The sequence below is a fragment of the Cherax quadricarinatus genome, chromosome 6, assembly GCF_038502225.1.
Source record: "Cherax quadricarinatus isolate ZL_2023a chromosome 6, ASM3850222v1, whole genome shotgun sequence".
NCBI classification, from domain to species: Eukaryota; Metazoa; Arthropoda; class Malacostraca; order Decapoda; family Parastacidae; genus Cherax; species Cherax quadricarinatus.
This window is the reverse complement of record NC_091297.1, coordinates 8,101,863-8,127,687: the sequence shown is the minus strand read 5'-3', so window position 1 is coordinate 8,127,687 and position 25,825 is coordinate 8,101,863. Positions and strand designations below refer to the sequence as shown.

Below are 25,825 nucleotides of genomic sequence, written 5' to 3'. Positions count from 1 at the left end.
AAGCCACTGGATAGCGAAACGTCTACAATAAAGATACCCAGATGTTGCAGATGTGTCTTAATTTCATCTCTATGTCTATGTTATGGAATCAATAATTGCCGAGGCAGTTCGTAGCCACCTTGAAAAGCATAAATTAATCAACGAATCTCAGCATGGTTTTACAAAGGGGCGTTCCTGCCTTACGAATTTATTAACTTTTTTCACTAAGGTATTTGAGAAGGTAGATCATGGTAATGAATATGATATTGTGTATATGGACTTCAGTAAGGCTTTTGACAGGGTCCCACATCAGAGACTATTGAGGAAAATTAAAGCACATGGAATAGGAGGAGAAATTTTTTCCTGGATAGAGGCATGGTTGACAAATAGGCAGCAGAGAGTTTGCATAAATGGGGAGATATCAGAGTGGGGAAGCGTCACGAGCGGTGTTCCACAGGGGTCAGTGTTGGGCCCCCTGCTGTTCACAATCTACATAAACGACATAGATGAGGGCATAAAGAGCGACATCGGCAAGTTTGCCGATGACACCAAAATAGGCCGTCGAATTCATTCTGACAAGGACATTCGAGCACTCCAGGAAGATTTGAATAGACTGATGCAGTGGTCGGAGAAGTGGCAGATGCAGTTTAATATAGACAAATGCAAAGTTCTAAATGTTGGACAGGACAATAACCATGCCACATATTAACTAAATGATGTAGATAATATTAGGGATTGCGAAAAAGATTTAGGAGTTCTGGTTAGCAGTAATCTGAAGCCAAGACAACAGTGCATAAGTGTTCGCAATAAAGCTAATAGAATCCTTGGCTTCATATCAAGAAGCATAAATAATAGGAGTCCTCAGGTTGTTCTTCAACTCTATACATCATTGGTTAGACCTCATTTAGATTATGCTGCACAGTTTTGGTCACCGTATTACAGAATGGATATAAATTCTCTGGAAAATGTACAAAGGAGGATGACAAAGTTGATCCCATGTATCAGAAACCTTCCCTATGAGGATAGACTAAGGGCCCTGAATCTGCACTCTCTAGAAAGACGTAGAATTAGGGGGGATATGACTGAGGTGTATAAATGGAAGACAGGAATAAATAAAGGGGATGTAAATAGTGTGCTGAAAATATCTAGCCTAGAAAGGACTCGAAGCAATGGTTTTAAGTTGGAAAAATTCAGATTCAGGAAGGATATAGGAAAGTACTGGTTTGGTAATAGAGTTGTGGATGAGTGGAACAAACTCCCGAGTACAGTTATAGAGGCCAGAACGTTGTGTAACTTTAAAAATAGGTTGGATAAATACATGAGTGGATGTGGGTGGGTGTGAGTTGGATCTGATAGCTTGTGCTACCAGGTCGGTTTCCGTGTTCCTCCCTTAAGTCAATGTGACCTGACCTGACTAGGTTGGGTGCATTGGCTTAAGCCGGTAGGAGACTTGGACCTGCCTCGCATGGGCCAGTAGGCCTTCTGCAGTGTTCCTTCGTTCTTATGTTCTTCTTCTTATCAGCTTCCACTTACCTCCCCTTGATCCTGGTCCTCTTCGTTCAAGGAGTCTGTCCCCGTTATTCCTATCAATTCCTCTTAAGAATTTACATGTAATAATCATGTCCCCCTTTGTCCTTCTCTCCTCTGTGGCCGTCAGGTTTAGTTCCTTTAGCCTCTCCTCATAGTACGTTCCTTTCTGGTACTAGTCTGGTTGCAAATCTTTAGACCTTTTCCACTTTCTTGGCTTGCTTGACCAGGTGTGGGCTTCATGCTGAGGCTGTGTACTCAGTGATTGGCCCAACATAATATAATGTTCTGAAAGATTCATTATTCACGTTCCTGAATGCTAATATGAGGTTTGCTAATCCTGCATGAGTCTTTGCCGTTGTACAGTTGACGTGCAATTCTGGCGATATGCTTGGTGTTATATTCACCCCCGGGACCTTGTCACCTTCTGATATTTGCAGCTACGCTCCGCCCATGCTGTACTCTATGCCCAGTTTGCTCACTTTGTCTCCAAAACACAAGACCTTGCATTTTTTTTTAGTTGAGCTCAGAGAGTCACTCGTCTGACCACATCTTCAGTCTTTTAAAATCTGTCGCTGGAGTTTATCGTTGTCCTCCCCGGTTCTTATTCTTGTTATTAATTTTACATCTGAGCAAAGAGCGACACACAGAGCTTCATACGTCACCCCTGGACAGTGATTCACGTATATCAGGAGTAGTAATGATCCTAACCCTGATCCTTCCTGAACTCCACTCGTTACTTTCTCCCATTCGGATATTAATCCCTTGCTGTTAGGTACTCCTTAACCTGACTCCTTTAACTCTGCTTGTTCTGCTGATTTCTGGACTAATCTCCTGTGTGGTACTGTAGCAAATACTTATCTACGGTTCAAGAAAATGAAAGCCAGGGTTGGGTGGGTTGCATTTTCTTGAACTGTAGAAAAGCATTTGCTACAGTACCATATTGTCTTCTTTTCTTTTTTTTTTTTTTTTTTTTTTTTTTTTTTTTTGCAACAAGGCAGCCGTATTCCACCGAGGCAGGGTGACCCAAAAATAAAAAGAAGTTTTTCTTTTTAAATTTAGTAATTTATACAGGAGGAGGAGTTATTGGTGCTTTTCTCCCTTTGTCGTGATTATTATTATTATAATCAAGGGGAAGCGCTAAACCCGGAGGATTATACAGCGCCTGGGTGGGGAGATGTGGAAGGCATTCAGGCTTAATTCGGGGAACTGGAGCACAGATCCAATTCCCTAAATCAAGAGCCCCTCACCAACATCAAGGAACCTTCCTTGAGGGGTCCCTTTGTCGTGATTCTGTCGCAGAATTCCACCAAATTCGTAAAATAGAATTTCTCATCCTTAAATCGGTGCTGGTTGTCTGTAAAGAATCTTCTCTCTATGTCCTAATATCTTTTTCTTTGTCTTTAGAGCTTTTGACAGTAAGAATGTTGGAGATACTGACCTGTAATTCAGGACCTCTTGTCTGTGCCACATTTTCTATAAATAGGAGCCACATTCACAATTTTCCAATTTTTCTGGCAGCTGTCTTGACTCGAGAGATTGGTGGAATATTTTTTGCTACTGGGTCATGTAGTTGTTTTTCCCCCTTCTCTCAGCACCCATGGAGATGTGTTATCTGGTCCCACTGCTTTCATTACATCCAGCTCTTGTAGTTGTTTTATCGCTTCTTTTTGTTGTGTCTTCTGTGAAGTCTTCTTTGAATCTTTTGTTAAGCACTTTACAAGCTTAACTGTCATTCTCTGTTAGTGCTCCTTTTTCCTTCCTCAGCTTTATCACTTGTTCCTTCACATTCACTTCGTCTTTTTACTTACTTGGCTGTACTGTAGCTTTTGTTTGGTTTTAGATTTTGATGCTGCAGTACATCATTGCACATCTCGCATATTCATTTCCAGGTCTCCGTTATAGCTAGTATATCCGGGTTTTCTTCCTCAACTCTTTCTCTCATGGCTTCACTCTTGTTGGTGAATATCTGTATTTCAGTATCATACTCTGGTTCTTCTGTCTCTTAATCGTTTCTGGAAATACTGGGCTGGAAGTCTATGTAGAGTGTTGGGGTACTGTCTGGATCCCTTCCCCCTGTTCCTCTACCCTTTCCACAATAGGTGTTGAGTTCCTTGTTCCGTTCCTCGATTTTCTCCTCCTTTCCCATTTCTCCCTCTCTGACCTCCTCTTCCATCCAACCTTCCTTGATGTATACTGAGGTGAAGTTTTGACATCACCTTAGACCTGATTTATTTTTCATTACTAGATTTCTGGCGTTGATTTCATAAATACATTTCGTAATGGCTTCGTCCTTCCCTCTATATGTGATCTAACCAAAAATAAAATTGAATACAGATTTCATTTGCGTCTCCTCCTGCTCCCATTTCTTCCATTAGTTCTCCAATTTGTTTGTTCTTCTTTCTTCCTTTGTACTTTTTCTCTCATGGCTCGAAATCGTAATGACACGATTGCAGACAAACAACGGTATGTCTGGGTAGGGATTAAACTAGCGGCTAGCAGCTAGTGCCGGTCTGGAGTTTTACTACTCACCAGCCACGAGTTCAATCCTCACCCATACCATGATTTACTTTTCTCCCAGTTTCTCTTCCCGCGTTTAAGCCAGACACCACAACAGCTCCGTCTTGTGTCCTCCTCGTCTTGCCTCATCAAGGCTGCTCTTACAATCTTTGGTTCTTAAGGTCACTCATTGTTACCACTCCTCCCTTCTCACTATGTTGGCTGGCCATCTCCTCTCTTGTCTTACTTTTTGTTCCTTCTCTACTTTCCTTTTCTACTTTCTCTAGGCTTCTGTACTTTGTGTCTGTACTCACCTATTTGTGGTTGCAGGGGTCGAGTCATAGTTCCTGGCCCCTCCTCTTCACTGATCTCTACTAGGTCCTCTTTCTCCCTGCTCCATGAGCGTTATCAAACCTCTTCCTAAAGCTATTTATAGATCCTGCCCCCACTACATCACTTCCCAGACTATTCCACTTCCTGATTACTCTGTGACTGAAGAAATACTTCCTAACATCCCTGTGATTCATCTGTGTCATCAACTTCCACTAGTGACCCCTTGTTGCTGTGTCCCATCTCTGGAACGTGTGTGTGTGTGTGTGTGTGTGAAGGGAACAATGGTTGGCACCGCCTCCCTAACAACCTACCATTGGCTCTGCCATTCTTCCTTCTCCTCCACCATAGATTATATCAGTTCATTCTTAAAAATCTTTCAAAATGAAGTCAAGGGAAATTTTTACTTTCTTCGCCTCGCAGCCTTTTATTTGGCACTTGTTTGTAAATTCTATTATTAAAACTTCTTCAAGGAAGACGCCTTGATTCTGGAGACGAGATCTTGATTCAAGAAAGACGCCTTGATGCTTGTGAGAGGCTGAGGGATACTACGCCTCACCAAGGCTGGATATTATAATGCCATACATAACAAACCACCTAGAGATGGTGCTGCGGGAGAGAGTGTGATGGAGGGAGTGTGATGGAGGGAGTGTGATGGAGGGAGTGTGATGGAGGGGGTGTGATGGAGGGAGTGTGATGGAGGGAGTGTGATGGAGGGAGTGTGATGGAGGGGGTGTGATGGAGGGAGTGTGATGGAGGGAGTGTGATGGAGGGAGTGTGATGGAGGGAGTGTGATGGAGGGAGTGTGATGGAGGGGGTGTGATGGAGGGAGTGTGATGGAGGGAGTGTGATGGAGGGAGTGTGATGGAGGGAGTGTGATGGAGGGAGTGTGATGGAGGGAGTGTGATGTGATGGAGGGAGTGTGATGGAGGGAGTGTGTGGAGGGAGTGGATGGAGGGCGTGTGATGGAGGGAGTGTGATGGAGGGAGTGTGATGGAGGGAGTGTGATGGAGGGAGTGTGATGGAGGGAGTGTGATGGAGGGAGTGTGATGGAGGGAGTGTGATGGAGGGAGTGTGATGGAGGGATGGATGGGGGGTGTGATGGAGGGAGTGTGATGGAGGGAGTGTGATGGAGGGAGTGTGATGGAGGGAGTGTGATGGAGGGAGTGTGATGGAGGGGAGTGTGATGGAGGGAGTGTGATGGAGGGAGTGTGATGGAGGGAGTGTGATGGAGGGGAGTGTGATGGAGGGAGTGTGATGGAGGGAGTGTGATGGAGGGAGTGTGATGGAGGGAGTGTGATGGAGGGAGTGTGATGGAGGGAGTGTGATGGAGGGAGTGTGATGGAGGGAGTGTGATGGAGGGAGTGTGATGGAGGGAGTGTGATGGAGGGAGTGTGATGGAGGGAGTGTGATGGAGGGAGTGTGATGGAGGGAGTGTGATGGAGGGAGTGTGATGGAGGGAGTGTGATGGAGGGAGTGTGATGGAGGGAGTGTGATGGAGGGAGTGTGATGGAGGGAGTGTGATGGAGGGAGTGTGATGGAGGGAGTGTGATGGAGGGAGTGTGATGGAGGGAGTGTGATGGAGGGAGTGTGATGGAGGGAGTGTGATGGAGGGAGTGTGATGGAGGGAGTGTGATGGAGGGAGTGTGATGGAGGGAGTGTGATGGAGGGAGTGTGATGGAGGGAGTGTGATGGAGGGAGTGTGATGGAGGGAGTGTGATGGAGGGAGTGTGATGGAGGGAGTGTGATGGAGGGAGTGTGATGGAGGGAGTGTGATGGAGGGAGTGTGATGGAGGGAGTGTGATGGAGGGAGTGTGATGGAGGGAGTGTGATGGAGGGAGTGTGATGGAGGGAGTGTGATGGAGTGTGGGAGTGTGATGGAGGGAGTGTGATGGAGGGAGTGTGATGGAGGGAGTGTGATGGAGGGAGTGTGATGGAGGGAGTGTGATGGAGGGAGTGTGATGGAGGGAGTGTGATGGAGGGAGTGTGATGGAGGGAGTGTGATGGAGGGAGTGTGATGGAGGGAGTGTGATGGAGGGAGTGTGATGGAGGGAGTGTGATGGAGGGAGTGTGATGGAGGGAGTGTGATGGAGAGAGTGTGATGGAGGGAGTGTGATGGAGGGAGGGAGTGTGATGGAGGGAGTGTGTTGGAGGGAGTGTGATGGAGGGAGTGTGATGGAGGGAGTGTGATGGAGGGAGTGTGATGGAGGGAGTGTGATGGAGGGAGTGTGATGGAGGGAGTGTGATGGAGGGAGTGTGATGGAGGGAGTGTGATGGAGGGAGTGTGATGGAGGGAGTGTGATGGAGGGAGTGTGATGGAGGGAGTGTGATGGAGGGAGTGTGATGGAGGGAGTGTGATGGAGGGAGTGTGTGATGGAGGGAGTGTGATGGAGGGAGTGTGATGGAGGGAGTGTGATGGAGGGAGTGTGATGGAGGGAGTGTGATGGAGGGAGTGTGATGGAGGGAGTGTGATGGAGGGAGTGTGAGGGAGTGTGATGGAGGGAGTGTGATGGAGGGAGTGTGATGGAGGGAGTGTGATGGAGGGAGTGTGATGGAGGGAGTGTGATGGAGGGAGTGTGATGGAGTGAGTGTGATGGAGGGAGTGTGATGGAGGGAGTGTGATGGAGGGAGTGTGATGGAGGGAGTGTGATGGAGGGAGTGTGATGGAGGGAGTGTGATGGAGGGAGTGTGATGGAGGGAGTGTGATGGAGGGAGTGTGATGGAGGGAGTGTGATGGAGGGAGTGTGATGGAGGGAGTGTGATGGAGGGAGTGTGATGGAGGGAGTGTGATGGAGGGAGTGTGATGGAGGGAGTGTGATGGAGGGAGGGAGTGTGATGGAGGGAGTGTGATGGAGGGAGTGTGATGGAGGGAGTGTGATGGAGGGGGTGTGATGGAGGGAGTGTGATGGAGGGAGTGTGATGGAGGGAGTGTGATGGAGGGAGTGTGATGGAGGGAGTGTGATGGAGGGAGTGTGATGGAGGGAGTGTGATGGAGGGAGTGTGATGGAGGGAGTGTGATGGAGGGAGTGTGATGGAGGGAGTGTGATGGAGGGAGTGTGATGGAGGGAGTGTGATGGAGGGAGTGTGATGGAGGGAGTGTGATGGAGGGGGTGTGATGGAGGGAGTGTGATGGAGGGAGTGTGATGGAGGGAGTGTGATGGAGGGAGTGTGATGGATGGAGGGAGTGTGATGGAGGGAGTGTGATGGAGGGAGTGTGATGGAGTGTGATGGAGTGTGATGGAGGGAGTGTGATGGAGGGAGTGTGATGGAGGGAGTGTGATGGAGGGAGTGTGATGGAGGGAGTGTGATGGAGGGAGTGTGATGGAGGGAGTGTGATGGAGGGAGTGTGATGGAGGGGGTGTGATGGAGGGAGTGTGATGGAGGGAGTGTGATGGAGGGAGTGTGATGGAGGGAGTGTGATGGAGGGGGTGTGAGGGAGATACATTTATGAATTTGCATCACAAGTGAAGGACGGGAATTAATGCATTCTCTGTTTCTCTCTCTCTCTCTCTCTCTCTCTCTCTCTCTCTCTCTCTCTCTCTCTCTCTTCTTCCAGCACACTCCTCCCTCCCTCCATCCCCAACACTCCCCAATCTCTCCCACACTCCTCCCTCTCGCCAACAAAAGCTTTGACCTTTTCAATGAACTTAATATATTCTCTGGCTATATATTTAGATCCGCGGGGCCAGAATGATGCAGGTTGTATATTTAGAGAGTGACAACCTCACCAGCTGGATGGACACATAATTAATCAGCTGTGAGGCTGGAGTCCTAACAGAGGACCCCACTAGAGTCCTAAATTAGGGTGAGGGGGCCAGAAAGGTAAACAATCTCCTCTCTGTTTTCCTCTAATAAGTTTAATCGTCCTGCGAAAAAAAAACGGAAACTGGAATGAGTTGATCCCTGACGCGACCGGTTTGGTTTTTTAATTGAAGGTCGATGATTTTTATTAAATGGGAGGTTGATGTGAAAGCCGTGGTGGTGGGGTTGTACCAGGCCTCTGCAGGTGGTGGGGTTGTGCCAGGCCTCTGCAGGTGGTGGGGTTGAACCAGCCCTCTGCAGGTGGTGAGGTTGAATCAGCCCTCTGCAGGTGGTGGGGTTGAATCAGCCCTCTGCAGGTGGTGGGGTTGAACCAGCCCTCTGCAGGTGGTGGGGTTGAACCAGCCCTCTGCAGGTGGTGGGGTTGAACCAGCCCTCTGCAGGTGGTGGGGTTGAACCAGCCCTCTGCAGGTGGTGGGGTTGAACCAGCCCTCTGCAGGTGGTGGGGTTGAACCAGACCTCTGCAGGTGGTGGGGTTGAACCAGCCCTCTGCAGGTGGTGGGGTTGAACCAGCCCTCTGCAGGTGGTGGGGTTGAACCAGACCTCTGCAGGTGGTGGGGTTGAACCAGCCCTCTGCAGGTGGTGGGGTTGAACCAGACCTCTGCAGGTGGTGGGGTTGAACCAGATCTCTGCAGGTGGTGGGGTTGAACCAGACCTCTGCAGGTGGTGGGGTTGAACCAGACCTCTGCAGGTGGTGGGGTTGAACCAGACCTCTGCAGGTGGTGGGGTTGAACCAGCCCTCTGCAGGTGGTGGGGTTGAACCAGCCCTCTGCAGGTGGTGGGGTTGAACTAGACCTCTGCAGGTGGTGGGGTTGAACCAGCCCTCTGCAGGTGGTGGGGTTGAACCAGACCTCTGCAGGTGGTAGGGTTGAACCAGCCCTCTGCAGGTGGTGGGGTTGAACCAGACCTCTGCAGGTGGTAGGGTTGAACCAGCCCTCTGCAGGTGGTGGGGTTGAACCAGACCTCTGCAGGTGGTGGGGTTGAACCAGACCTCTGCAGGTGGTGGGGTTGAACCAGACCTCTGCAGGTGGTGGGGTTGAACCAGACCTCTGCAGGTGGTAGGGTTGAACCAGCCCTCTGCAGGTGGTAGGGTTGAACCAGCCCTCTGCAGGTGGTGGGGTTGAACCAGCCCTCTGCAGGAGGTAGGGTTGAACCAGCCCTCTGCAGGTGGTGTAGGGTTGAACCAGAGCCCTCTGCAGGTGGTAGGGTTGAACCAGCCCTCTGCAGGTGGTAGGGTTGAACCAGCCCTCTGCAGGGTTGAACCAGCCCTCTGCAGGAGGTAGGGTTGAACCAGCCCTCTGCAGGTGGTAGGGTTGAACCAGCCCTCTGCAGGTGGTGGGGTTGAACCAGCCCTCTGCAGGAGGTAGGGTTGAACCAGCCCTCTGCAGGTGGTGGGGTTGAACCAGCCCTCTGCAGGTGGTGGGGTTGAACCAGCCCTCTGCAGGAGCTCGATGAATGTTGTGTATCTTATGGACTCTGATTACAGCATATTTCGTATATGTAATGGCTTGAAATAGTCTAAATGTAAATCCTTGTGGTTAGTACTCACGAAATCACGATAACACGACTGAAAAACAAACCAGGCTGGTGTGGGATTCATCTGTAAACACTTGCATTTGTGGTCACAGTGGTGGCCCATGCTAACCTCCCTATGCGGTATAGAAATATACCTATTTGGATGAATCTTCTTAGAGCAAGCTGGCCTAGTGGTTAACGCATTGGCCTGTAAGTTCTAGGACTCGCCTGCCATGGGTTCCAACCCCACCCATTCCGTGGTTTCCATGCACAGTACACTAGACGCTAGCAAGCATATTTGATAATGTGGTGTGATTTCTCGTTTTTTTGGGGCCAAAATTTCCCTTGGAAAAGAAAAATAATTTCGAAGGGTCGGTGGATGTGGGATGAGTGGGTGGTATTAGGGCCCCTCTCCCCCTCCCCTAACCCCCTCCAATCTCACCCTCCACTCTCCCCCTCCCAAGCCCAGGGGGGAGGGGGGAGTGTGGACGTCGGAAGAGAAAAACAATCGTCATGATGACTCGCTTATTTGAATGAGTTTCATATTTAGAAACAATATATCATCAGTGTATCATCATCAGTGTATCAATATCAGTGTATCAACATCAGTGTATCAACATCAGTGTATCAACATCAGTGTATCAACATCAGTGTATCATCATCAGTGTATCAACATCAGTGTATCATCATCAGTGTATCAACATCAGTGTATCATCATCAGTGTATCAACATCAGTGTATCATCATCAGTGTATCATCATCAGTGTATCAACATCAGTGTATCATCATCAGTGTAACAACATCAGTGTATCATCATCAGTGTATCATCATCAGTGTATCAACATCAGTGTATCAACATCAGTGTATCAACATCAGTGTATCATCATCAGTGTATCAACATCAGTGTATCATCATCAGTGTATCAACATCAGTGTATCAACATCAGTGTATCATCATCAGTGTATCAACATCAGTGTATCATCATCAGTGTAACAACATCAGTGTATCATCATCAGTGTATCATCATCAGTGTATCAACATCAGTGTATCAACATCAGTGTATCAACATCAGTGTATCATCATCAGTGTATCAACATCAGTGTATCATCATCAGTGTATCAACATCAGTGTATCAACATCAGTGTATCAACATCAGTGTATCATCATCAGTGTATCAACATCAGTGTATCAACATCAGTGTATCAACATCAGTGTATCAACATCAGTGTATCAACATCAGTGTATCAACATCAGTGTATCATCATCAGTGTATCAACATCAGTGTATCAACATCAGTGTATCAACATCAGTGTACCAACATCAGTGTATCATCATCAGTGTATCAACATCAGTGTATCAACATCAGAGTATCAACATCAGTGTAAGAACATCAGTGTATCATCATCAGTGTATCATCATCAGTGTATCAACATCAGTGTATCAACATCAGTGTATCAACATCAGTGTACCAACATCAGTGTATCATCATCAGTGTATCAACATCAGTGTATCAACATCAGTGTATCATCATCAGTGTATCATCATTAGTGTATCAACATCAGTGTATCATCATCAGTGTATCAACATCAGTGTATGAACATCAGTGTACCAACATCAGTGTATCATCATCAGTGTATCAACATCAGTGTATCAACATCAGTGTATCAACATCAGTGTACCAACATCAGTGTATCATCATCAGTGTATCAACATCAGTGTATCATCATCAGTGTATCATCATCAGTGTATCAACATCAGTGTATCATCATCAGTGTATCAACATCAGTGTATGAACATCAGTGTACCAACATCAGTGTATCATCATCAGTGTATCAACATCAGTGTATCAACATCAGTGTATCAACATCAGTGTATCATCATCAGTGTATCAACATCAGTGTATCAACATCAGTGTATCATCATCAGTGTATCATCATCAGTGTATCAACATCAGTGTATCAACATCAGTGTATCAACATCAGTGTATCAACATCAGTGTATCATCATCAGTGTATCAACATCAGTGTATCATCATCAGTGTATCATCATCAGTGTATCAACATCAGTGTACCAACATCAGTGTATCATCATCAGTGTATCAACATCAGTGTATCATCATCAGTGTATCAACATCAGTGTATCAACTTCAGTGTATCATCATCAGTGTATCATCATCAGTATATCATCATCAGTGTATCATCATCAGTGTATCATCATCAGTGTATCATCATCAGTGTATCATCATCAGTGTATCAACATCAGTGTATCATCATCAGTGTATCATCATCAGTGTATCAACATCAGTGTATCATCATCAGTGTATCATCATCAGTGTATCATCATCAGTGTATCATCATCAGTGTATCAACATCAGTGTATCATCATCAGTGTATCAATATCAGTGTATCATCATCAGTGTATCATCATCAGTGTATCATCATCAGTGTATCATCATCAGTGTATCATCATCAGTGTATCAACATCAGTGTATCATCATCAGTGTATCATCATCAGTGTATCATCATCAGTGTATCATCATCAGTGTATCATCATCAGTGTATCATCATCAGTGTATCAACATCAGTGTATCATCATCAGTGTATCAACATCAGCGTATCATCATCAGTGTATCAACATCAGTGTATCATCATCAGTGTATCATCATCAGTGTATCATCATCAGTGTATCATCATCAGTGTATCATCATCAGTGTATCATCATCAGTGTATCATCATCAGTGTATCATCATCAGTGTATCATCATCAGTGTATCATCATCAGTGTATCATCATCAGTGTATCAACATCAGTGTACCAACATCAATGTATCAACATCAGTGTATCAACATCAGTGTATCATCATCAGTGTATCATCATCAGTGTATCATCATCAGGGTATCAACATCAGTGTATCAACATCAGTGTATCATCATCAGTGTATCATCATCAGTGTATCAACATCAGTGTATCAACATCAGTGTATCAACATCAGTGTATCAACATCAGTGTATCATCATCAGTGTATCATCATCAGTGTATAATCATCAGTGTATCATCATCAGTGTATCATCATCAGTATATCATCATCAGTGTATCATCATCAGTGTATCATCATCAGTGTATCAACATCAGTGTACCAACATCAGTGTACCAACATCAGTGTATCAACATCAGTGTATCAACATCAGTGTATCAACATCAGTGTATCAACATCAGTGTATCATCATCAGTGTATCATCATCAGTGTATCAACATCAGTGTATCAACATCAGTGTATCATCATCAGTGTATCAACATCAGTGTATCAACATCAGTGTATCAATATCAGTGTATCAATATCAGTGTTATTTTTACGGTATCGGTGAACAAAAGGCCAATACTTTTAAAATATCAATATCACATGTGTGCTTTTAAATATCAACAATAACACACTAAACGTCACTGACACTTGAAGCTACACCCTGAGCCACCACCACTGACACTTGAAGCTACACCCTGAGCCACCACCACTGACACTTGAAGATACACCCTGAGCCACCACCACTGACACTTGAAGCTACACCCTGAGCCACCACCACTGACACTTGAAGCTACACCCTGAGCCACCACCACTGACACTTGAAGCTACACCCTGAGCCACCACCACTGACACTTGAACCTACACCCTGAGACACTACCACTGACACTTGAAGCTACACCCTGAGCCACCACCACTGACACTTGAAGCTACACCCTGAGCCACCACCACTGACACTTGAAGCTACACCCTGAGCCACCACCACTGACACTTGAAGCTACACCCTGAGCCACAACCACTGACACTTGAAGCTACACCCTGAGCCACCACCACTGACACTTGAAGCTACACCCTGAGCCACCACCACTGACACTTGAAGATACACCCTGAGCCACCACCACTGACACTTGAAGCTACACCCTGAGCCACCACCACTGACACTTGAAGCTACACCCTGAGCCACCACCACTGACACTTGAAGCTACACCCTGAGCCACCACCACTGACACTTGAACCTACACCCTGAGACACTACCACTGACACTTGAAGCTACACCCTGAGCCACCACCACTGACACTTGAAGCTACACCCTAAGCCACCACCACTGACACTTGAAGCTACACCCTGAGCCACCACCACTGACACTTGAAGCTACACCCTGAGACACTACCACTGACACTTGAAGCTACACCCTGAGCCACCACCACTGACACTTGAAGCTACACCCTGAGCCACCACAACTGACACTTGAAGCTACACCCTGAGACACTACCACTGACACTTGAAGCTACACCCAGAGCCACCACCACTGACACTTCAAGCTACACCCTGAGACACTACCACTGACACTTGAAGCTACACCCAGAGCCACCACCACTGACACTTGAAGCTACACCCTGAGCCACCACCACTGACACTTGAAGCTAAACCCTGAGACACTACCACTGACACTTGAAGCTACACCCAGAGCCACCACCACTGACACTTGAAGATACACCCTGAGCCACCACCACTGACACTTGAAGCTACACCCTGAGCCAACACCACTGACACTTGAAGCTACACCCAGAGCCACCACCACTGACACTTCAAGCTACACCCTGAGACACTACCACTGACACTTCAAGCTACACCCTGAGACTCTACCACTGACACTTCAAGCTACACCCTGAGCCACCACCACTGACACTTGAAGCTACACCCTGAGCCACCACCACTGACACTTCAAGCTACACCCTGAGCCACCACCACTGACACTTCAAGCTAAACCCTGAGCCACCACCACTGACACTTGAAGCTACACCCTGAGCCACCACCACTGACACTTCAAGCTACACCCTGAGACACTACCACTGACACTTGAAGCTACACCCTGAGCCACCACCATTGACACTTGAAGCTACACCCTGAGCCACCACCACTGACACTTCAAGCTACACCCTGAGACACTACCACTGACACTTCAAGGTACACCCTGAGACACTACCACTGACACTTCAAGCTACACCCTGAGCCACCACCACTGACACTTCAAGCTACACCCTGAGCCACCACCACTGACACTTCAAGCTACACCCTGAGACACTACCACTGACACTTCAAGCTACACCCTGAGCCACCACCACTGACACAGGAAGCTAAACCCTGAGCCACCACCACTGACACTTCAAGCTACACGCTGAGACACTACCACTGACACTTCAAGCTACACCCTGAGACACTACCACTGACACTTGAAGCTACACCCTGAGCCACCACCACTGACACTTGAAGCTACACCCTGAGCCACCACCACTGACACTTCAAGCTACACCCTGAGCCACCACCACTGACACTTGAAGCTACACCCTGAGCCACCACCACTGACACTTCAAGCTACACCCTGAGACACTACCACTGACACTTCAAGCTACACCCTGAGCCACCACCACTGACACTTCAAGCTACACCCTGAGCCACCACCACTGACACTTGAAGCTACACCCTGAGCCACCACCACTGACACTTCAAGCTACACCCTGAGACACTACCACTGACACTTGAAGCTACACCCTGAGCCACCACCACTGACACTTGAAGCTACACCCTGAGCCACCACCACTGACACTTCAAGCTACACCCTGAGACACTACCACTGACACTTCAAGCTACACCCTGAGCCACCACCACTGACACTTCAAGCTACACCCTGAACCACCACCACTGACATTTCAAGCTACACCCTGAACCACCACCACTGACACTTCAAGCTACACCCTGAGCCACCACCACTGACACTTGAAGCTACACCCTGAGCCACCACCACTGACACTTCAAGCTACACCCTGAGCCACCACCACTGACACTTCAAGCTACACCCTGAGCCACCACCACTGACACTTGAAGCTACACCCTGAGCCACCACCACTGACACTTGAAGCTACACCCTGAGCCACCACCACTGACACTTGAAGCTACACCCTGAGCCACCACCACTGACACTTGAAGCTACACCCTGAGCCACCACCACTGACACTTGAAGCTACACCCTGAGACACCACCACTGCCACTTGAAGCTACACCCTGAGCCACCACCACTGACACTTGAAGCTACACCCTGAGCCACCACCACTGACACTTTAAGCTACACCCTGAGCCACCACCACTGACACTTGAAGCTACACCCTGAGACACTATCACTGACACTTGAAGCTACACCCTGAGCCACCACCACTGACACTTGAAGCTACACCCTGAGCCACCACCACTGACACTTGAAGCTACACCCTGAACCACCACCACTGACACTTGAAGCTACACCCAGAACCACCACCACTGACTCTTGAAGCTACACCTTGAGCCACCACCACTGACACTTGAAGCTACACCCTGAACCACCACCACTGACACTTCAAGCTACACCCTGAGCCACCACCACTGACACTTCAAGCTACACCCTAAGCCACCACCACTGACACTTGAAGCTACACCCTGAACCACCACCACCACTGACACTTCAAGCTACACCCTGAGCCACCACCACTGACACTTGAAGCTACACCCTGAGCCACCACCACTGACACTTGAAACTACACCCTGAGCCATCACCACTGACACTTGAAGCTACACCCTGAGCCACCACCACTGACACTTGAAACTACACCCTGAGCCACCACCACTGACACTTGAAGATACACCCTGAGCCACCACCACTGACACTTGAAGCTACACCCTGAGCCACCACCACTGACACTTGAAGCTACACCCTGAGCCACGACCACTGACACTTGAAGCTACACCCTGAGCCACCACCACTGACACTTGAAACTACACCCTGAGCCACCACCACTGACACTTGAAGATACACCCTGAGCCACCACCACTGACACTTGAAACTACACCCTCAGCCACCACCACTGACACTTGAAGATACACCCTGAGCCACCACCACTGACACTTGAAGCTACACCCTGAGCCACCACCACTGACACTTGAAGATACACCCTGAGCCACCACCACTGACACTTGAAGCTACACCCTGAGCCACCACCACTGACACTTGAAGATACACCCTGAGCCACCACCACTGACACTTGAAGCTACACCCTGAGACACTACCACTGACACTTGAAGATGCACCCTGAGACACTACCACTGACACTTGAAGATACACCCTGAGCCACCACCACTGACACTTGAAGCTACACCCTGAGCCGCCACCACTGACACTTGAAGCTACACCCTGAGCCACCACCACTGACACTTGAAGATACACCCTGAGCCACCACCACTGACACTTGAAGATACACCCTGAGCCACCACCACTGACACTTGAAGCTACACCCTGAGCCACCACCACTGACACTTGAAGCTACACCCTGAGCCACCACCACTGACACTTGAAGCTACACCCTGAGCCACCACCACTGACACTTGAAGCTACACCCTGAGCCACCACCACTGACACTTGAAGCTACACCCTGAGACACCACCACTGACACTTGAAGCTACACCCTGAGCCACCACCACTGACACTTGAAGCTACACCCTGAGCCACCACCACTGACACTTTAAGCTACACCCTGAGCCATCACCACTGACACTTGAAGCTACACCCTGAGACACTATCACTGACACTTGAAGCTACACCCTGAGCCACCACCACTGACACTTGAAGCTACACCCTGAGCCACCACCACTGACACTTGAAGCTACACCCTGAACCACCACCACTGACACTTGAAGCTACACCCAGAACCACCACCACTGACTCTTGAAGCTACACCTTGAGCCACCACCACTGACACTTGAAGCTACACCCTGAACCACCACCACTGACACTTCAAGCTACACCCTGAGCCACCACCACTGACACTTCAAGCTACACCCTAAGCCACCACCACTGACACTTGAAGCTACACCCTGAACCACCACCACCACTGACACTTCAAGCTACACCCTGAGCCACCACCACTGACACTTGAAGCTACACCCTGAGCCACCACCACTGACACTTGAAACTACACCCTGAGCCATCACCACTGACACTTGAAGCTACACCCTGAGCCACCACCACTGACACTTGAAACTACACCCTGAGCCACCACCACTGACACTTGAAGATACACCCTGAGCCACCACCACTGACACTTGAAGCTACACCCTGAGCCACCACCACTGACACTTGAAGCTACACCCTGAGCCACCACCACTGACACTTGAAGCTACACCCTGAGCCACCACCACTGACACTTGAAACTACACCCTGAGCCACCACCACTGACACTTGAAGATACACCCTGAGCCACCACCACTGACACTTGAAACTACACCCTGAGCCACCACCACTGACACTTGAAGATACACCCTGAGCCACCACCACTGACACTTGAAGCTACACCCTGAGCCACCACCACTGACACTTGAAGATACACCCTGAGGCACCACTGACACTTGAAGCTACACCCTGAGCCACCACCACTGACACTTGAAGATACACCCTGAGCCACCACCACTGACACTTGAAGCTACACCCTGAGACACTACCACTGACACTTGAAGATGCACCCTGAGACACTACCACTGACACTTGAAGATACACCCTGAGCCACCACCACTGACACTTGAAGCTACACCCTGAGCCGCCACCACTGACACTTGAAGCTACACCCTGAGCCACCACCACTGACACTTGAAGATACACCCTGAGCCACCACCACTGACACTTGAAGATACACCCTGAGCCACCACCACTGACACTTGAAGCTACACCCTGAGATACTACCACTGACACTTGAAGCTACACCCTGAGCCACCACCACTGACACTTGAAGCTACACCCTGAGCCACCACCACTGACACTTGAAGATACACCCTGAGACACTACCACTGACACTTGAAGATACACCCTGAGCCGCCACCACTGACACTTGAAGATACACCCTAAGACACTACCACTGACACTTGAAGATACACCCTGAGACACCACCACTGACACTTGAAACTACACCCTGAGCCACCACCACTGACACTTGAAACTACACCCTGAGCCACCACCACTGACACTTGAAGATACACCCTGAGACACTACCACTGACACTTGAAGCTACACCCTGAGCCACCACCACTGACACTTGAAGCTACACCCTGAGCCACCACCACTGACACTTGAAGATACACCCTGAGACACTACCACTGACACTTGAAGCTACACCCTGAGCCGCCACCACTGACACTTGAAGCTACACCCTGAGCCACCACCACTGACACTTGAAGATACACCCTGAGGCACCACCACTGACACTTGAAGATACACCCTGAGCCACCACCACTGACACTTGAAACTACACCCTGAGCCACCACCACTGACACTTGAAACTACACCCTGAGCCGCCACCACTGACACTTGAAACTACACCCTGAGCCACCACCACTGACACTTGAAGATACACCCTGAGCCACCACCACTGACACTTGAAGCTACACCCTGAGCCACCACCACTGACACTTGAAGATACACCCTGAGCCACCACCACTGACACTTGAAACTACACCCTGAGCCACCACCACTGACACTTGAAACTACACCCTGAGCCACCACCACTGACACTTGAAACTACACCCTGAGCCACCACCACTGACACTTGAAACTACACCCTGAGCCACCACCACTGACACTTGAAACTACACCCTGAGCCACCACCACTGACACTTGAAGATACACCCTGAGCCACCACCACTGACACTTGAAGCTACACCCTGAGCCACCACCACTGACACTTGAAGATACACCCTCAGCCGCCACCACTGACACTTGAAGCTACACCCTGAGCCACCACCACTGACACTTGAATCTACACCCTGAGACACTACCACTCACACTTGAAGCTACACCCTGAGCCGCCACCACTGACACTTGAAGCTACACCCTGATCCACCACCACTGACACTTTCAGCCACACCCTGTGCTATCACCACTGGCACTTTCAGCCACTCCCTGAGCCATAACCACTGACACGAAGCCACACCCTGACCCACCACCACCACTGACACTTGAACCCACCACCTCATGGCTCATTTACAGAGTTTCCAACTAAAAGCTTCTCTTCCTGGTAGTTCCAGGCTGCAGCAGCTGCTATATTCACAGCCTCGTTTTTTTTTATTATTATTATTATTATTAAAGATTAGCCGGTATTCTCCCGGCCCGGGCCTTTTCCAAGTGGTGGCCCGGCCTTGGCTCCCTCTCTATGGAGTGTCTGAGACCTAAGTCTCCCACGGGAGGAGGCACAAGTACCTCCTCATCTTTGGGACCAACTGTCCCCAGGCCTAGCCACAAGCTAGGCCTCTCTGGTCCGCCATCCCCGCCCCAAGGGGGCTAATGGGAATGACAGTCTTATGAGCTAAAGGCTCGGGCTCAGGCACCTACCCTACCCTAGAAGGGTTAGGCATGGTATCGATGTCGTTTTTTTCTCGTCGTCACTCAGTGTTTTCCCAGCGACTGACGACTCACATTAAACACAACAAACATTATGTTAATACGACTTACGTGTTTTTTCAGATTTCTAAATCCTTAACTAAGCGATTCTCTTCTATATTCTAAAATTTGTAATAACGTAGTATAATCTGTAACTTTTGTTTCTAATATTATCTAACGTTGAAATGCTTTTTACGCTTACAATAAAAATTAATTTATTTCGTGTCGTAACTACAGAATTCTTAACATCTGCATTGATTTATATACAACATCCACACTGATTTATATACAATATCCAACTGATTTACATGCAACATCCACACTGATTTATATACAATATCCAACTGATGTACATGCAACATCCACACTGATTCATATACACTATCCACACAGATTTATATACATCCATAATTATTTATATGCGACATCCACACTGGTTATACAGCTTCCTTCTCGTTCATTTGGTTCAAGTCATGTGATATGAAGCCTTGTACGTAGGTGCTATTTCAGAAGGTGCTCCATCAGGTGCCCCTTCATTAGTTACTCCTTCAGCAGGTGCTTCTTCAACAGGTGCTCCTGTAGGTGTTCCATTAGTAGGTGTTCCTTCAGTAGTTGTCCTCCACTAGGTGCTGCTCCAGTAGGTGCTACTTCAATAGATGCTTCTTCAACAGGTGCTCCATTAGGAGCTGCTCCAATAGGTGCTACTGCAGTAGGTGCTCCTTCAGTAGATGCTCCTTAATAATAATAATAATAATAATAATAATGATGATGATAATGATGATAATAATAATAATAATGATGTTTCAGTGATGGTGGTGTTCGCGAGTGCAGCGGTGGGGGCGTGTATGGGCGTACTAGTGGTGATAATGGTGACACCAGCCACCCACGCTATCACCATCCATCCAGCAGTACTCCAGAACTTCGTGGGTGAGTTCTCTCTCATTATTTTCAGCACAGCATCGTTATATATATACGTGTATATATAGGAGACCTTCGGTATGTTTCCCTGTTTACCTAGCAGTAAGTAGGTACCTGGGTGTTAGGTGGGGGAGGGGTCGCGTTCTGGGAAATAGGATCAAAGGACCCCCGTGGAAATAAGCCAGTTGATGACATGACCTTAATAGCTAAACTAAACCCTCCGGGTTAATAATCTCCTCAAAATGATCCACATCTTCCCTACAGGTCAATATCGCAAGCCTGGAGAGCCAGTGTTGAGGTCTGCCTTCGACCGACCCCGCTTCCTCCGTCAGCGCCTCCTGCAGGACGTCCCCGCCTCCCTCAGGTCCCGCCACGCACAGAGTTACCTGGGAGACTCGGCCCTCCTGCAGGAGTCCTACCCCGTGGCTGCAGAAGTTGTAGCCCCTGCCGAGGAGTGGAACCGACCGCTCAGGTGAGTTACTCTCACAGTTTTTATGAGGATTTGTAACAAAATTGGACATACCAGTAGTGTGCTGCTTCCATACTGTGTGTGTGATTATCTCTGTGTTGTTTAGTCAGCGACTGTGTTGGTGACACTGTAGTGGTGGTGACACTGTAGTAGTGGTGACACTGTAGTGGTGGTGACACTGTAGTGGTGGTGACACTGTAGTGGTGGTGACACTGTAGTGGTGGTGACACTGTAGTGGTGGTGACACTGTAGTGGTGGTGACATTGTAGTGGTGGTGATTCTGCAGTAATGGTGACACTGTAGTGGTAGTGACACTGTAATAGTGGTGACTGACATTGTAGTAGCGGTAACACTGAATTGGTGATGGCACTGTAATGGTGATACTGTAGTGTTGGTGACACTGTAGTAATGGTGACACTATAGTGGTGGCTACAGTGAAATGGTGCAGACACTGTAGTGATGGTGACACTATATTGATAGTGACACTGTAGTTTTGGTGACACTGTAGTAGTGGTGACACTATAGTGGTGCAACACTGCATGGGTGCTGGCACTGTACTGGTGACACTGCAGTGGTGGTGACACAATAGTGATTGTGACACTATAGTGATGGTGACTCTGTAGTGGTGGTGACACTGTAGTGATAGTGACACTGTAGTAGTGATGACACTGCAGGGGTGGTGACATTGTAGTGGTGACACTGTAATAGTGGTGATACTGTAGTGGTGGTGTCACTGTAGTAGTGGTGACAGTGTAGTAATGGTGGCACTGTAATGATGGTGACACTGTAGTGATGGTGACACTTCAGTAGTGGTGGCACTGTAGTGGTGGTGCACTGTAGTGGTGGTGACACGCTAGTGGTGGTGACACTGAAGTAGTGGTGACACTGTAGTGGTGGTGACACTGTAGTAGTGGTGACACTGTAGTGATGGTGACACTATAGTGATGATGACACTGCGGTAGTGGTGACACTATAGTGGTGCGACACTGCAGAGGTGGTGACACTATAGTAGTGGTGACACTGTAGTGGTGGTGACATTGTAGTGGTGGTGACACTGTAGTGGTAGTGACACTGTAGAGGTGGTGACACTGTAGTGGTGGTGACACTGTAGTGGTGGTGATACTGCAGTAGTTGTGACACTGTAGGGTTGGTGACACTAGTGATGGCGACAATGTAGTGGTGGTAACACTGTAGTGGTGGTGATACTGCAGTGGTGGTGACACTGTAGTGGTGCAACACTGAAGGGGTGGTGACACTGTAGTGGTGGTGACACAATAGTGGTGGTGATACTGCAGTGGAGGTGACACTGTAGTGGTGGTGACACTGTAGTGGTGTTGATACTGTAGTGGTGGTGACACTGTAGTGGTGGTGACACTGCAGTGGTGGTAACACTGTAGTGGTGGTGATACTGTAGTGGTGGTGACACTGTAGTGGTGATGACATCGTAGTGGTGGTGACATTGTAGTGGTGGTGACATTGTCGTGGTGACACTGTGTGGTGGTGACATTGTAGTGGTGGTGACACGGTAGTGGTGGTGACATTGTAGTGGTGGTGACATTGTAATGGTGACACTGTAGTGATGGTGACATTGCAGTGGTGGTGATACGGTAGTGGTGGTGACATTGTAGTGGTGACACTGCGTGGTGGTGACACTGTAGTGGTGGTGACACTGTAGTGATGCGACACTGTAGTGGTGGTGACATTATAGTGGTGGTGACACTGTAGTGGTGGTGACACTGTAGTGGTGGTGACACTGTAGTGGTGGTGATACTGTAGTGGTGGTGACACTGTAGTGGTGGTGACATTGTAGTGGTGGTGACATTGTAGTGGTGGTGATATTGTAGTGGTGACACTGTGTGGTGGTGACATTGTAGTGGCGGTGACACGGTAGTGGTGGTGACATTGTAGTGGTGGTGACATTGTAGTGGTGACACTGTAGTGGTGGTGACATTGTAGTGGTGGTGACACGGTAGTGGTGGTGACATTGTAGTGGTGACACTGCGTGGTGGTGACACTGTAGTGGTGGTGACACTGTAGTGATGCGACACTGTAGTGGTGGTGACATTATAGTGGTGGTGACACTGTAGTGGTGGTGACACTGTAGAGGTGGTGACACTGTAGTGGTAGTGACACTGTAGTGGTGGTGATACTGCAGTAGTGGTGACACTGTAGTAGTGGTGACACTGTAGTGGTGGTGACACTGTAGTGGTAGTGACACTGTAGTGATGCGACACTGTAGTGGTGGTGACAGTGTAATGGTGGTGACGCTGTAGTGGTGCAACACTGTAGTGGTGGTGACATTGCAGTGGTGGTGACACTGTAGTGGTGGTGACACTGCAGGGGTGGTGACACTGTAGTTGTGGTGACACTGTAGTTGTGGTGACGTGGTAGTGGTGGTGACACTGTAGTAGTGGTTACACTGTAGTAGTGGTGACACTGTAATGATGGTGACACTGCAGTGGTGGTGATACTGTAGTGGTGGTGACACTGCAGTGATGGTGACACTGTAATGATGCGACACTGCAGGGGTGGTGACACTGTAGTGATAGTGACACTGTAGTGGTGGTGACACTATAGTGCTGGTGACACAGTAGTGGTGGTGACTCTGGTGGTGGTGACACTGTAGTGGTGGTGACACTGTAGTGGCGGTGACACTGTAGTGATGGGGACACTGTAATGATGTCATGTTGGGTTCGAATGCTGGAATTAAGTAAAAACACGTCGGACGGCTGGTTAAGTTGTAACTATTGGCACTAAAGGAGGAGTGCCAAGCCTGACCTGTCTTCTATCTTATGTCTCGACGAGAACTGCCGTGCCCGGAGGGCAAGTGGCATTCAGTAACGGTCAGTAATCAGGGAGACGGTGAATCAGTAACGGTTGGTATGAGTCACATACTACTGACACTACTGGTAACTGATACTAATGACAGTGATGGTGACACTGTAGTGATGGTGACACTGCAGTAGTGGTGACACTGTAGTGGTGCGACACTGAAAAGGTGGTGGCACTATAATGGTGGCACTGTAGTAGTGGTGACACTGAAGTGGTGGTGACAGTGTAGTAGTGGTGACACTGTAGTAGTGGTGACACTGTAGTAGTGAAACTGTATTGGTGACACTGTAGTGGTGGTGACACTGTAGTGGTAGTGACACTAGTGGTGGTGACACTGTAGTGGCAGTGACACTGTAGTGGCAACACTGGTGAGTGAGAGTGCAGGTGTATGATATAGTTTATATCATAATATGAACCAGTTTTGCTGGTGACCTGACCTGACGTGACCTGTGTTCCTCAGGTCGTGCACCGGGTCAGCCTCCTGCGCCCAGAACATGGACAACACGCTCAACCTGCTGATGCGCATGATGGAGACAGGTCGACGACGCTAAGGTGGAGCTGAGGGACACACACACACACACACACACACACACACACACACACACACACACACACACACACACACACACACACACACACACACACACACACACACACACACACACCCTGCTGGACGCTGGATGTTATCTTCTCGTCTCATCCTATTCTTATCGTTTCCCATTAATTCCCCTCTCCGTTTCCCATCCCTTCTTGCCTTTCCTAAGCATTTATCATCATTTTCCTTCCCGTCTCTCGTCTCTTCACTGTTTCTTGCTGCTCTGGAGTGGAGTGCCTCTCGCACCTACCTTCGCCCAGGACCCACAAACTGAGTCACGATGAACAACTGCCCCGTCCCTCAACACTCACCATTTCCATAAACACAAATTAAAACGAAGAGACGTATGGAACATTTCATGTGATGCTTTAAACACATTGTCTCTAAACACATTAAAGAAAAAAACATTAAATCATGTATGATAGACAGAAGCAAAATTTGTATTTTGCGGTGTAATGAACTTGCCCATGAATAATAATAATAATAATTATAAAAATAACATACGTGAAATCTGTGTCTTATTTGCCTCTCGCTGTATTTATGTCTTATGTATACAGGTTATATACACTGAGAGGTGTATTTCTCTCAGCGTGTATATGCTGAGAGTTTAGTTTAATCCCTTTTATAAGGAATCAACTACTCTTGTGAGGTGGTGGAAGAGGGTATGTGCTCCTTTAATGACCATCGTGTCGTCGATAAGCTTGAAACTTCATTAACTAACTAACCATGTAGATTATGTATATTATTCAGGCGATTCTTTATCTTGGATGTTTATTTTAGTCCCAGCTGATCAGACCCTGATTTACCAGGAGGCCTGGTCATGGACCGGGCCGCGGGGGCGTTGATCCCCGGAATACCCTCCAGGTAGACTCCAGG

General features: G+C 48.3%; 1 protein-coding gene across 1 annotated transcript in view; it reads left to right on the top strand.

Moving 5' to 3' along the window:
* Positions 1-25,027, top strand: part of LOC128693642 (uncharacterized) — an 81,657-nt gene extending 56,630 nt beyond the window's left edge. Inside the window, exons 2-4 of the mRNA XM_070082086.1 lie at positions 20,943-21,062; positions 21,318-21,525; positions 24,815-25,027. Of these exons, the coding sequence (XP_069938187.1) occupies positions 20,945-21,062; positions 21,318-21,525; positions 24,815-24,905 (417 nt within the window). The 5' untranslated portion in view covers positions 20,943-20,944 and the 3' untranslated portion in view covers positions 24,906-25,027. The remainder of the gene's footprint in view (positions 1-20,942; positions 21,063-21,317; positions 21,526-24,814) is intronic.
* Positions 25,028-25,825: the final 798 nt, after the last annotated feature.